The sequence below is a fragment of the Vipera berus genome, assembly GCF_964194415.1.
Source record: "Vipera berus genome assembly, chromosome: 3".
NCBI lineage: Eukaryota > Metazoa > Chordata > Lepidosauria > Squamata > Viperidae > Vipera > Vipera berus.
Genome location: NC_138204.1, coordinates 6809818 through 6823318, shown reverse-complemented (window position 1 = coordinate 6823318; position 13501 = coordinate 6809818). Strand labels below are relative to the sequence as shown.

Sequence of the window (13501 nt, the reverse complement as noted above, 5' to 3'; positions counted from 1 at the left end):
GCGGGTCTGGCCTGATGGGGGTACTTGGGTTTTTTATTGGTTTGTTTTATTATTCTGGTTTTAACTTGGGCATTAATTTAATTATCTTTTAATGTTTGTACTGTTGTTTATATTTATGCCCTGTGAACCGCCCTGAGTCCCTTTGGGAGAAGGGCGGTATAAAAATCTCAAAAAAATCTCAATAAACCTCGGCTCTTTTATGACTCATGGACTTCAACTCCCAGAATTCCTGAGCCAGCCGTGCTGTCTTTGAGTGGGCGTGGCCCATTGGGTGGGTGTGGCCCATTGGGTGGGCGTGGCTGCGGTGGTAACGGCAGACTGGGTGGGACTAAAAAGTTCAATCCATCAATTCCAACTTTGTGAGATCTTTTTTTTCCCCTGCGAGAAGTTGAAATTGATTGATTGAACCTTTTTTTTTTTGCACACGGCGGCAGAGGACTAAAGCGAAAAGGTTTTTATAAAACCCAGAGGAAGGCCTAGGACTCTGCGTGCCACCTGTGGCACTCGTGCCATAGGTTCGCCACCACAGGGCTATACGATTTATCTTTCTCCCAGCTTCCCCGCCATTAGGGCTCACTCGGCTGATTGCGGGGGGGGGGGGGAGGGGTGGTTGGGGTTTATATCCTCCTGATGTTGCAAGTATTTACGGGCAATGTCGTGATTAAACCCTTTTTAAAGATTTACTGCGAGCCCAGGCTTCATCTCTCGTTGTTCTCCTTCTTTGGTTATACCTACCGGAAATTGTAAATCAGGGGTTGTCATGCAGATTAATGGGAAGCGGGGTTAAACTGGTTCAGGCTTGGTCTGGTAAAGATTCTGAATCAAACTCTCTCTCTTCATTGTGGAGTTCCTGGGGGGAGGGGGAGGGGGAGGAGGGCCCACTCATCTTAGCCCAGAGGTCCCCAACCTGTTGGGCACCGTGGACCGGTTCCGTGGGGAGAGGTTTTTCCCGCGGACCGGAGGGTGCGTGGTTTTGTGTGCTGCCTGCATCTCACGGATGGGGCTTTGCTTGTTTGTGCGGCCCGGTTGCTGGCATGCTGCAGCCCGGTACCGGTCCATGGACTGGGGGGTTGGGGACACCCCCCCCCATCTTAGCCTATTTCTTTGGGGCATGGAAAAAGGAGTGGAGATCCTGGTTCCAGGTGAGCTAAACAATCCAGCCCATTATGCCAGTGGAAAACGTGGTACTCTGTGTATGTATTTATTTTACCTGTTTATAACCTGCCTTTATTATTTTTTATAAATAACTCAAGGCAGCAGACTTTCCTAATACTCCTCCCTCCTCCTATTTTCCCACAAGCCTCTGAGGTGGGTTAGGCTGACAGAAACTGGGCCAAGGTCACCCAGATGGCTTTCACCCCTGCGACGGGACTAGAATTCAAAGTATTTACCCCCAACCTCCCCAGCTGCCTTTCCTGTCTAAGGCGGGGTTAGAACTCAGGAGTCTCCTGATGATTGGCCCAAAGACACCCCGCTGCCTTTTATGTCTAAGGCAGGACTAGAACTCACTTCCTCCTAGTTTCTAGGCTTAAGTTTAGACCCAATCTTCAAAATGGAATGAAAGTAACTGCGAGAGGGATCTGGAAGTCCTAGTGGACAATTGCTTAAATAGGAGCCAGCCGTGTGCTGCAGCTGCCAAAAAAGCCAACACAGTGCTAGGCTGCATTAACAGAGGGACAGAATCAAGATCACGTAAAGAGTTAATACCACTTTACAATGCCTTGGTAAGGCCACACATGCAATACTGCATCCAGTTTTGGTCGTCATGATGTAAAAAAAGATGTTGAGACTCTGGAAAGGGGGCAGAGAAGAGCAACAAAGATGATTAGGGCAGTGGCGTAGCGTGGGTTGTCAGCACCCGGGGCAATTTGCGCCCCCTAACCCGGTGACGTCATGGCACCGCCGAAAAGACGCGCCCCGCAGCGGCGTAGACTTTCCAAGAAGAGTCGCGCGCATGCGGGATGCTTCCGGGTCCCTCTCGAGGGCGGCTGGGTGGGGCTCCGACCTGCAAGAGCCGCTGCATTCAAGCTCGCACGTGAGCCCCGCTAAATAAAGCCACGCATGCGCACGAAGCTAGGCCAGCCAGCCGGCGGGTCCGTCTTCGCTCGGCCAAGCCTGCCGGGGCGCCTGCGGGGCGCTTGCGGTTGGCCTGAGCCTGGGCGGAGAGTTGGGCGCTTCTATTTATTTTATTCAGTTTATGTGGCCGCCCATCTCACCTGCCGGACTCGTTTCGCTTTGCAAGAAAGAGCAGCTCGAGAGCGGAGCCAAGCCGACTCTGTGCAGCCCTTGGGGCTCCCTGAGCAGCTCAGTGCGAGCGCCCCCCCCAGATGTTGCTCCCGGTGCGGCCCGCCCCCCCTGCACCCCCCACGCTACGCCACTGGATTAGGGGGCTGGAGGCCAAAACATATAAGGAACAGTTGTTGGAATTGGGTATGTCTAGTTTAATGAAGAGAAGGACGAGGGGGGACATGATAGCAGTTTTCCAATATCTCAGCGGCTGCCCCAAAGAAGAGGGAGTCAATCTATTCTCCAAAGCGCCTGAAGGCAGGACAAGAAGCAAAGAATGGAAACTGACCAAAGAGAGAAGCAACGTGGAACTAAGGAGAAACTTCCTGACAGTTAGAACAATTAATCAGTGGAAAAACCTGCCTCCAGAAGCGGTGAATGCTCTGACACTGGAAGTTTTTAAGAACAGATTGGACAGCCATTTGACTGAAATGGTATAGGCCGGGTTTCCTGTCTCAGTAGGGGTCAGATTAGATGACCTGCAAGGTCCCTTCCAACTTTCTATTATCATTATCATCATCATCATCATTATTATTATTATTATTATTATTATTATTATTATTATTATAATACAGAGGCGGGGGAGATGTGGCTGACTTACGCAAATGAACCAGTTTTGACTTTCCTGAATCTGAATGGTTGGGTTGGATTAGAGGAGCAAAAGAAACAGCCAAGATTTTCTTGGTCTCCCAGGCTGAAGGGCCTGTTCGAGTAATCTTGGTCAGCTGCATTGAAAGAGAAAAGCAGTAGATTAAACGTGTGCTACAGCAGAAATCACGGAACACCTCCCCACCCCACCCCTTCTCTGCTCCAGTTTCTGGCTCTCAAAGTGGAACACATACATGACAAATACCTAACCATACTATATACACGTATGCATAGACCCACACTCCTACATATACATAACAAATAAATATTAAATACCGGCCATCTCGGCCATCTCGGATCAATTTAACCTCCCTTTCGTTTGTTTCTCGGCAGGGAGCTCTTTATGGGATTTTACAGAACCCAAACAGTGTCGGAGACAGTAAAGACACCCGTCCCCACCGGCCAACCTTCTCCTCCAGGGGCATGACGAGAATCCCGCCGACTTTCAGCAAGTTCTTCATGTAATCTTCGTGCTCCTTCTGGACGCCGGCTCCACAGTACACGCGGTCGTATTGAGAGGAGTCCGGAGAGATTTCTAAGCAGTTTCCAGAGACAAAGGAAGGCTCGCAGAATTCAAACCTAGGAAGGAAGGAAGGAAGGAAGGAAGGAAGGAAGGAAGGAAGGAAGGAAGGAAGGGAGGGTTGTGAATGAGACTTCAACGCAGCACGAGAATTCAACAGGGAGAGCAGTTTATTTTCATTTAGATTTTTCTTTACCCTACCCGTTATAAATAACTGGAGTCGGCGAACAGACTTAATACTCCTTTCTTCACCTGTGTTTCGCCAACAACAACCCTGTGAGGTGGGGTGGGCTCAGAGAGAGGGACTGGCCCACAGTCATCCAGCTGGCTTTTTGTGCCTGAGGTGGGATTAGAAATCGCATTCCTAGTGGTCGGCCCATACTTATCCAGCCAGCTTTCATGCCTAAGGTGGGACTAGAACTCCCAGTCTCCTGGTGAGTGGCCTAAAGTCACCCACCTGGCTTTCATGCCTAAGGTGGGACTAGAACTCACTGTCTCCTGGTGATTGGCCCATAATTATCCAGCCAGCATTCATGCCTAAGATGGAACTAGAACTCCCAAACTCCTGGTGAGTGGCTCAAGGTCACCCACCGGCTTTCATGCCTAAGGTGGGACTAGAACTCACTGTCTCCTGGTGATCGGCCCAGTTATCCAGCCAGCTTTCATGCCTAAGATGGGACTAGAACTCCCAAACTCCTGGTGAGTGGCTCAAGGTCACCCACTGGCTTTCATGCCTAAGGTGGGACTAGAACTCACTGTCTCCTTGTGATCGGCCCATAGTTATCCAGCCAGCATTCCTGCCTAAGGTGGGACTAGAACTCCCAGTCTCCTGGTGAGTGGCCCGAAATCACCCACCTAGCTTTCATGCCTAAGGCGGGACTAGAACTGACACTCTCCTAGTGATCGACCCGTAGTTACCCAGCCAGCATCCATGCCTAAGGTGGGACTAGAACTCACAATCTCCTGGTTTCTAGGGTGATGCCTTAACGACTATATCAAACTGGTTCATTTGCATCACACGTAGGGTTAGATTATGGGCTGGTTAAGGCAAGACCCTTCAGATAGTTTGGATAGCAACTCACCCAGCCCTGCCCTGGACTGTCCTTGAAAGCCACAGGGCTGCCCATAACCTGCAGTGCCCATCTACCATTGACCTCTCTTTACAGTTCTATTATTTCCAGAACTGTTATAATTGGCCCTCTCCAAAAGACCTTGGCCAGCTTGTAACGTCCCATATATAAAAACCACCCAGACAAAAACAGCCGTAACCGTAAAAAAGGAAAAATAAAGTTAAACATACTATAGGGGTCCCATTAAGCCCAAGCCAGAACTTAATCTTTCGGAACCCAAAGTGTGTGTGTGTGTGTGTGTGTGTTTGTGTGTGTATGGAGCTAGCTTAGTTGGGTGGCTGAACAAGTGACTGCTGAATAAGGACCACTTGTATTTGTCTTGGATTCACTTCCTTCTAGAACTAGGAATTACCATCTGAAGAGTAGGACTTTTTTTTTTTTTTTGGAAAATCTGCTTTTACTTACTTGTCAAAGCTGTCACTTGTCCTGATGAAGAAGTCCAGTTTCTGCTTGGCGTATTCTATAACGTCTGCGTGAAGTTCTACGCCATGATTTATTCCAAAGGGACCTAGATGTTTAAAGAGTGCAAACAGACCGTGATGAAAGGCAGGAAAAACACAGACTCGGGGTCAACGAGTTCCCTCCAGCTTGAAAAACAAACCAAGGCAGAGTTATTGCAACTCGCTGGCCTATTACGGGCAGGCGCTTATTTAAAGGGGCACGTAAACCAATTCTTTAGTTTTACCAACTAGTAGAGTTGAACTGCCGCGTGGATGAAAAGTGTACAGGTAAGTCGCCCTTGGGGAGTCTCAATCCTCCAGGTCATGGTTGTCCCGAAAGGTGACTGCCTTTTCTCTTTGAAAATGTTTCACTCCAATTACTTTTCGAAAAAAGCATCTTTGGGACAGTACAGGTAGTCCTCGACTTTACGACCAAAATTTCTGGTCGCTAAGCAAGGTGGTGGTGAAGTGAGTTGCCTCCGATTTTACGACCAGCCGTTGCTAAGTGAATCACAGGGTTGTTAAGTGAATCGTCATAAACCATCATAAACACCTGCCAGTTGCCGAGCGCCTGAATTTTGATCGCGTAATTGTGGGGCAGGGGTCTTCAAACTTGGCAACTTTAAGACTTGTGGACTTCAACTCCCAGAATTCCTCAGCCAGCCCTTAGGACTTGTTGAAGTCCACAAGTCTTAAAGTTGCCAAGTTTGAAGAGCTCTGTTGTGGGGTTACTGCAATGGTTGTAAGCACGACTGGTTCATTCCCCCCCCCCAGTGCCATTGTAACTTCAAAGAGTTGTTAAACCAACGGTTACACGTTGAGGACTGCCTGTGTAGAACAACTAAAAGGATGCAGAAGAATTCTTTGCATTTCACTGGGAAAACCAATCAAGCCCTGAAGAAATGGCAGACAACGACGTATGGAGAGGGGAAAAAAAAATAAGACAGATGCAGGAAACAGAATTTTGATTTTTGAAAGAACCCCTATTTATAGCATCTGAGTTTCAGGCGTTGTGGGTGTAGAGGTAATTCTCAACTTGCAGTCCGAGTTTAGTGACTGTTCATTTAGCGGCCATTCAAAGTTACAACAGCCCTGAGAAAAGTGATGTTGAGAGAAAAATCTTCCTCAGGGTCCAGTCCAAGCCGGGAATAATCAAAACATGGAGACTGCTTTAGAAAGAAGGCTGCAGTTTATCGAAGAGGAGAGCCAGACAGAAAGATGGCTGTGGGGAAAAAAAACCTGACCACATGTAGCAGGGAGGGGTGGGTTTTTATACCTTCTTGGGCTTTTGTCTGGAGTTGTTCCTGTGGCGTAATGAACTTTGACCTGAGTCTGAGTGTGCCTTTCTGGTATTCTGACGGTGGTGGGTTAATCCTATTATGTCCCAAAGGTCATATCCTGCTTCCCTGTGGCTGTAGCTGATGGCTACGTCCTCTGTTGGATTTTTTGGTGTGAGCGATTGTTGATTCTAGGGATCTTTGTCTTTCTAATCCCATCAGCTTCCTGGCTCCAATCTTTCTGACAAGATGATCACATCTGCATTTCTGCAGACCTGGTTTCTGTCTGGGGCAGAGAGACTTGGGGGGGGGGGTTGCCTTTTTAATATTTCTCAAAATAGTTCTTTTCCTGGATTCTTCCCACAGCGACTTATCAATGTTTTTCACTCTTACAACTGTTGCAGCATTCCCCACGGTTGCGTGGACAAAATTCAGACGCTTGGCATCTGGTTCATAGTTACGACGGCTGCAGTGTCTCGGGATCATGTGATCCCCTTTTACGACCTTCGGACAAGCAAAGTCCATGGGGAAGCCGGATTTGCTTAACATTTTATTAACCTAACGACTGCAGTGATTCACTTAACAACCGTGGCAAGAAGTGTCGTAAAATGGGGCAAAATTCACTTAACAAATGTTCCCCTTGGCAACAGACATTTGAGGCTCAATTGTGATGGTAAATCGAGGGCTACCCATGTTCACTTTATTTTCAGTTTCCTAGACTATTTATAAAGGTCCTTAATGTTCTTCTAGAAACTTTTCTTTAAAATATCGTTTATGGCAGGGCTTTTCAACCAGTGGTATGGGTACCACCTCTGGTACATTGGCACCTGGCAAGTGGTACACGACCATCTTAGAAAAGTGGTAGTGAGGGAGGGGAATGAGCTGAACTGGTGGCAGCACCGCAGAAGCCTGAGCGAGAGACGGCTGGAGCTGCAGGGCTGTCAGGGCTGAGCGGAAGCGCCAGGATCAGCACCAGGATCCAGCTGGAGCTCGGCGCTGATCCCGGCACTTCTGCTGAGCCCAGAAGAAGCGCCGATCAGCTTGAATGTTGCAGCATCTCCAGGGTCTTGTGATTTACATTCAGATGCTTGACAAATGATTCATATTTATGATGGTCCCAGTGTCCCAGGGTCATGTAAAGTGACCAAAACCTGCTGCAACCACCCAGCAGATTGGGGGGGAATAAAAACCAAACACCCCACCCCACCCCCACTGCCAATCCTCAACAGAAATGCTCACAACAATGAAAACCTCGGACAGGAGGAAGAGCGTCGCCGGGCAGTCAGGCAGGTGTCCTGCTCGGCTGTGGCTTGTGGGGGGCACTTTTTTCAGTGCCATTGTAACTTCGAAGAGTCCCTAAGTGAACTGTTGTAAGTCGAGGACTACCTGTACTTCATTACTTTTTTCCTTTTTTTTTTTGGTCATCAAGTTTTTGACACCTTGCTAAGCGACTGGTGGTACTCGGATGTCGCCATATCCTAAAAATGGTACAATGGGTGATAAGGTTGAAAAGCCCTGGTTTACGGATGTGATGTTATACACAAGAGGTAGCCGAAAGTGGCCTTTAATTGTTGGGACTTTTAGAAGCAGCTTTTCTTTCTTTATTTTTTCTCACTTTGCTAACCCTGAACAGAGAGACTAGAAACGTGTCAGCTCTTGTGGTGCAGCACAGACAACATTCTTGGGTTTCGAATTTGCCGTTCTTCCGAAACTTTCGCAATAACCTCTGCAGATGTCTGTGGGCAGGGAGGATCCACAGGTCACACAGACCTGCTGTGCTGTGCTGACATACAAAATAGGGCAAAACAACCATTAACGATCCAGGCGAGGAATTACTGCATTTTTGTTTTCTCCGCAGAAGGTATCAAATTAGGGGACTCAATCTAACATCCCCAAATCCAACTCTTATTAACTTTTCAGAACCTAACTAGGATAACATCTTGAATCTACGGAATGAACATCTGTTAAGATGGTTCAGGGAAATTAAAGGAGACATCCAGGCACCTAAGTAACACAAGGGCTGCGATTCCCTCATTTCCATAATAAGCGAAGAAAATGCTGCATTTATGCAACATGGAAAAACTCGTTTTAGCCTAGCTTGGCCTAGCCCGTGGAAAGAACTTAAAACCATAACAAGCATACATGCATGTACCATATATTTATATTCACAGAAGAGAATCTTTGTAGCTGAGGGTTGAACTGTGGGGTCCTTGGTACTCTCTGAGCTGGGTGGTTTTCTGGCAGACAAACAAGCTAACAATAAACAACAGCCCAATTAAGGAATGACCAAGAACACTCCCATCCACCCGGACAGAGCAAGCCACTACTATATCTAAGGGAACACCTGCTGCCGGCATCATCTTCCCATCGTCCTGTGCGCCCCCACAGGGAGGGCCTTCTCAGGGTACCGCCGGTTAATGAATGCCGGCGGGTTATTCCCAGGGGAAGGGCGTTCTCTGTGGGTGCGCCTGCCCTATGGAACCAACTACCCACAGAACTTAGGACTGCCCCCGACCTTCGCTCATTTCGCCGGGACCTGAAAACTTGGCTCTTTGAGCTGTTTGGTCCAGACTGTGGGGTTGTTAATTTAACTGGGTTTTAGATTTACTCTTGGGGCTTGAATTTAATTTGTTTTAATTGTTTTTATTTTTTGTATTCATGGTTTTAACTGCCCTGTAAACCGCCCTGAGTCCTATGGGAATAGGGCGGTATACAAATCCAATAAAATAAATAAATAAATAAATATATAAAACCCCACTCCCTCCTAACACTGATGAAGTTATCCAGTTTGGTAATGAGACGTCTGTAAGAAAACAACCAAGCACAGAGAGCAGCAAGGACCCCACATTTATATTCGGGCAATACCTCTGTGAACAGATTCAGATCAAATTAGCCTAAAAAAAGAGATTATTCCGGTCCGGATACCTTCATAGCACTGCAATAGAGCACGGATCTACATTCCAAAAACCATTCAGCAATTAGGAATTTAGTGTCTTTTTTTATTATTATACTTCTGAGCTGAGTACTGGGAAATTATCCAAAGGTGGCACAAAACAGAACGGAAGTGTGGAGCAAGAGTTGGGGATGGGGTTGGATAAGAAAGAAGTTTAAAAAATTGGGACCTATATGGGTGGTCACGCCCCACCTTTGCCTCCTGTTTGCCTTTTTAGACCGGCGTCCTCGCCTTTAGCAACTTCAAGGTGTCTTAAAGTTGCTCAAGCTGGGAAGCCTGGCTGTAGACAAATGCTTGTCTTTCAGTGCCACCAGTTTGCCATTTGGGGAAACAAGGGGTGTTTGGTTTGCCATCTGGTCCACAAAAGCAGTCGTGTTAGGAGAGTACCGGTCCGAGATGTATTCACCGGTCCGAACCGATAGGACTGCGAAGGTGTGTAGGAATGCACGCACAGACGTAAATTGAAACAAAAAAGAAAAGAAAATAGCAGTCGCCTTCAAAATAAAAGCAATCCATGTGCAGGTCAGACAGGTGTCAAGTTTCCGACGTATGGGCTTTTCAAGTGAGTCTGAGGCACTGTTTACCTTAAAAGTCCTTTATTAGCCTAATCCAGGGCTTTTCAACCTTTTTTTTTATTATTCCATTTATATCCCGCCCTTCTCCGAAGACTCAGGGCAGCTTACAAGCTTAGCAGTAGCCTTCATTCTATGTATATGCCTGCTTATTAGGGCTTTCAGCCCCCCCCCCCCAAGCGGCATTATTACAAAGTCAGCTTAATTGCCCCCAACAATCTGGGTCCTCATTTTACCTACCTCGGAAGGATGGAAGGCTGTGTCAACCTTGAGCCTGGTGGGACTCGAACCTGCACTAATTGCAGGCAGCTGGTGTTACTTAAGGAGGCATTAGCCCACTGCGCCACCAAGGCTCTTTTCAGCCATTGTACCACTTTTAGGGTATGGCAACATCCGAGTACCACCAGTCGCCTAGCAAGGTGTCAAAAACTTGATGACCAAAAAAAAAAAAGGAAAAAAGTGATGAAGTTCAGGTAGTCCTCGACTTCCAACAGTTCGCTTAGTGACTGTTTGAAGTTACAATGGCACTGAAAAAAGTGCCCCCCAAGCCACAGCCGAGCAAGACACCTGCCTGCCCGCCCGGCGGCGCTCTTCCTCCTGTCCGAGGTTTTCATTGTTGTCAGCATTTCTGTTGAGGACTGGCAGCAGGGGTGGGGGGTGTTTGGTTTTTATCCCCCCCCAATCTGCTGAGTGGTTGCAGCAGGTTTTGGTCACTTCACATGACACTGGGATACTGTGACCGTCATAAATATGAATCAGTTGCCAAGCATCTGAATGTAAATCACAAGACCCTGGAGAGGCTGCAACATTCCAGCTGATCGGCGCTTCGTCTGGGCTCAGCAGAAGCGCCAGGATCAGCACCGAGCTCCAGCTGGAGCCTGGCGCTGATCCTGGCGCTTCCGCCAAGCCCTGACAGTCCTGCAGCTCCAGCCGTCTCTTACTCAGGCTTGTGCCGAGCTTCCACCGGTTCAGCTCATTCCCCTCCCCTGCTACCACTTTTCTAGGATGGTCACGTACCACCTGCCAGGTGCCAATGTACCACAGGTGGTACCCGGACCACTGGTTGGAAAGCCCTGGCCTAATACACCGGCAAATGCTTGCTTGGAGGAAGCTGGAATCTGAAATCTCCGCCCCTTGCACAATATATTAAAACACAATTCTCCACCTTTCTAATTTTGTCATGAATCATATTCTCCAATTAATTTAAAGAATCAGTTTCCCTTCCGCCTTATCTTCTTAGTTAGACATGGCCTTGAAAAGGGCAATCCTACTCATCCCCCCCTCCTAACCTTAAACTAAAACAATACACAGGTTTAACATATGAAATAGCTACTTCTTCATCTCTTGTCAAGCAATAACATTCGGTGTTAGCAGCGTTGACAACGGACAGCCAAAAGGCTGGATGTGGGCCGGGAGCCATAAAATGCCCAGGTGTGCCGTAGGGCCTGGTAATTAGGACTCAGGGCGGCTAACAGCAATAATATACAATAAATACAGAAATTAAGATAAAATTAAAATTAAAGGCCTCTGTACAATAAATTAAAATTAAAAATTAAAATAAATTAAAAATTAGAGTTAAAATTGTAAACATAATTAAAATAAAAATTAAACATAATTAAATCCCTGTCAGTCCAGGTCAGCCAGTTGAAAAAGGAGTGTTTTGAGGCTGCGGCGAAAGGACTGGAGATCTGGGGCCATCCGAAGCTCAGGGGGGAGCTGGTTCCATAGGGCTGGCGCTCCCACAGAGAAGGCCCTTCCCCTGGGGTTCGCCAGCCGACATTGTCTAGCCGACGTCACCCTGAGGAGGCCCTCTATGTGTGAGCGTACTGGGTGATGGGAATTCGTTCCCGGTAGCAGATGGTCCTGCAAGTATCCCGGGCCTAAGCCATGTAGGGCTTTAAAGGTAAGTACCAGCACCTTAAATCTCACCCGGAGGGCAACCGGTAACCAATGCAGCTCACGCAGGAGGGGTGTAATATGGGAGTATCGGGGTGCTCCCATCACTACCCGTGCAGCCGCACTCTGCACCAGCTGAAGCCTCCGGGTGGTCTTCAAGGGCAGCCCCATGTAGAGAGCATTGCAATAGTCTATACGGGAGGTAACGAGTGCGTGGGTACGTAGGGCATCTCGGTCCAGAAAGGGGCGCAACTGGTGTACCAGGCGAATTTGGGCAAATGCCCCCCTAGCCACGACTCCAATATGATCTTCAAAACTGAGTCGTGAATCCAGGAGGATTCTGTTCCCACTTGTTCCTGAGTGGAAACTCTGCACACTCTTATTTTCTTGTGTATCCGAAGTCTGCAGGGGGCAGAGGAGCAGGATTTTCTCCTTCTCCAGAACTAAGCTTTGAAATAAAACTTCGGGTTCCCCTCTTGACCATAGCTGAGTGGTTTTGGAATTAATGGTGTTAATGCAAACCCAACACTGCAATAACAGTGTTTGACTAAGGAGCTGGACTAGAAGACCTCCGAGGTCCTGTCCAACTCTTGTCATTCTTTGATTCTGTAAGGCTCTCCTGCTGGAGCAGGGGGTTGGATTAGATGACCTCCGAGGCCCCTTCCGACTCTTGTCATTCCATGATTCCAGGAAGAACGCTTTAAGAAGGGTGACGCAGTTGAGACAGCTGAACCAAGCTGCAAAGATTCTCATAGATCCCCGTATAAAAAGAAGCCATTTTAAAACAAGGAATAGATAGACCAACCAACACTTTAGTAGCAGAATATGGCGGGGAAGGAGGGGGGGGGGAAGGAGGAAACAGAGGACCCCAATCGAAGCCAGCTAGGAAATATTCTCTAGTTAGTTATTTTCGAGACCTAAAGCCAATTCAAACTGGGGGGAAAAAAAAGTTCCTGCAGCCTTCCCTAGCTCCTCAAGAGGACCAGGGCTTCTGAGAAGTGTGAAATACTTTTACAGTGAGTTTAGAGAGCTATATAATGCAGGGTGCCAACAACTGGCCTGCAGGATACTAATCCGGGGTATTGCTGAGCCCTCGTTTTGTTTCGAAGTGGGTGGAAGGTCACAGAGCCACCGGTGTGCGGTGCTAGAAAAATCCCTGTTTTCAACTGACAACTGAAACTCGGCAGAGCGGATGCGCCGGTGCACAAGAACAGCAGATGCAGAAGAACTGTAATTCCCCCGCAGATATGCAACAAAAGCCTCTCTTCCTTGTTTGACTCGGCAGAAAAGCTCCTCGGGTGGAAAAAAATAAAATAAAACAAAACACCTCTTGCTTTGCGGAAATGAGCCATAATACTTGCCTCCTGCACTCCTGTTACAGGTAGTCCTCGGCGTACGACCACAACCGAGCCCCCCCCATTTACGTTGCTAAGTGAAACCGTTGTTAAATGAGTTTCGCCCCGTTTTATGACCTTCGTTGCCGCAAGCGAATCACTGCATTTGTTCAGTTAGGCACGCGGCTGTTGAGGGAATCTGGCTTCCCCACGGACTTTGCTCGTCAGAAGGTCGCCAAAGGGGAGCACGCGACACCCCCCCCCGGGACACCGCAACTGTCGTAAATGTGAGTCAGTTGCCAAGCAACTGAACTTTGATCACGTGACTGTGGGGAAGCTGCAACGGTCCTCAATGCAAAAAGAACAAGAACAACATCCCGGTCATAAGTCACTTTTTATAGTAACTTTGGTCATAAAAAGAACTGTTTCAAGTTCAGAACTACCT

At 47.9% G+C, this 13501-nt stretch overlaps 1 protein-coding gene across 10 annotated transcripts in view; it reads right to left on the bottom strand.

The window, feature by feature from the left end:
• Nucleotides 1-13501, bottom strand: part of PCMTD2 (protein-L-isoaspartate (D-aspartate) O-methyltransferase domain containing 2) — a 66099-nt gene that overhangs the window by 37582 nt on the left and 15016 nt on the right. For all 10 annotated transcript variants that reach the window (XR_014025919.1, XR_014025920.1, XR_014025921.1 and 7 more), the window contains 3 exons: nucleotides 4990-5092; nucleotides 3342-3513; nucleotides 2888-3011 (listed from right to left, as the gene is read on the bottom strand). Coding sequence is in view for 2 of the 10 variants with exons in the window: in XM_081323811.1 (XP_081179937.1) it covers nucleotides 2888-3011; nucleotides 3342-3513; nucleotides 4990-5092 (399 nt within the window). In the remaining 8 variants the exon portion in view is untranslated. The remainder of the gene's footprint in view (nucleotides 1-2887; nucleotides 3012-3341; nucleotides 3514-4989; nucleotides 5093-13501) is intronic.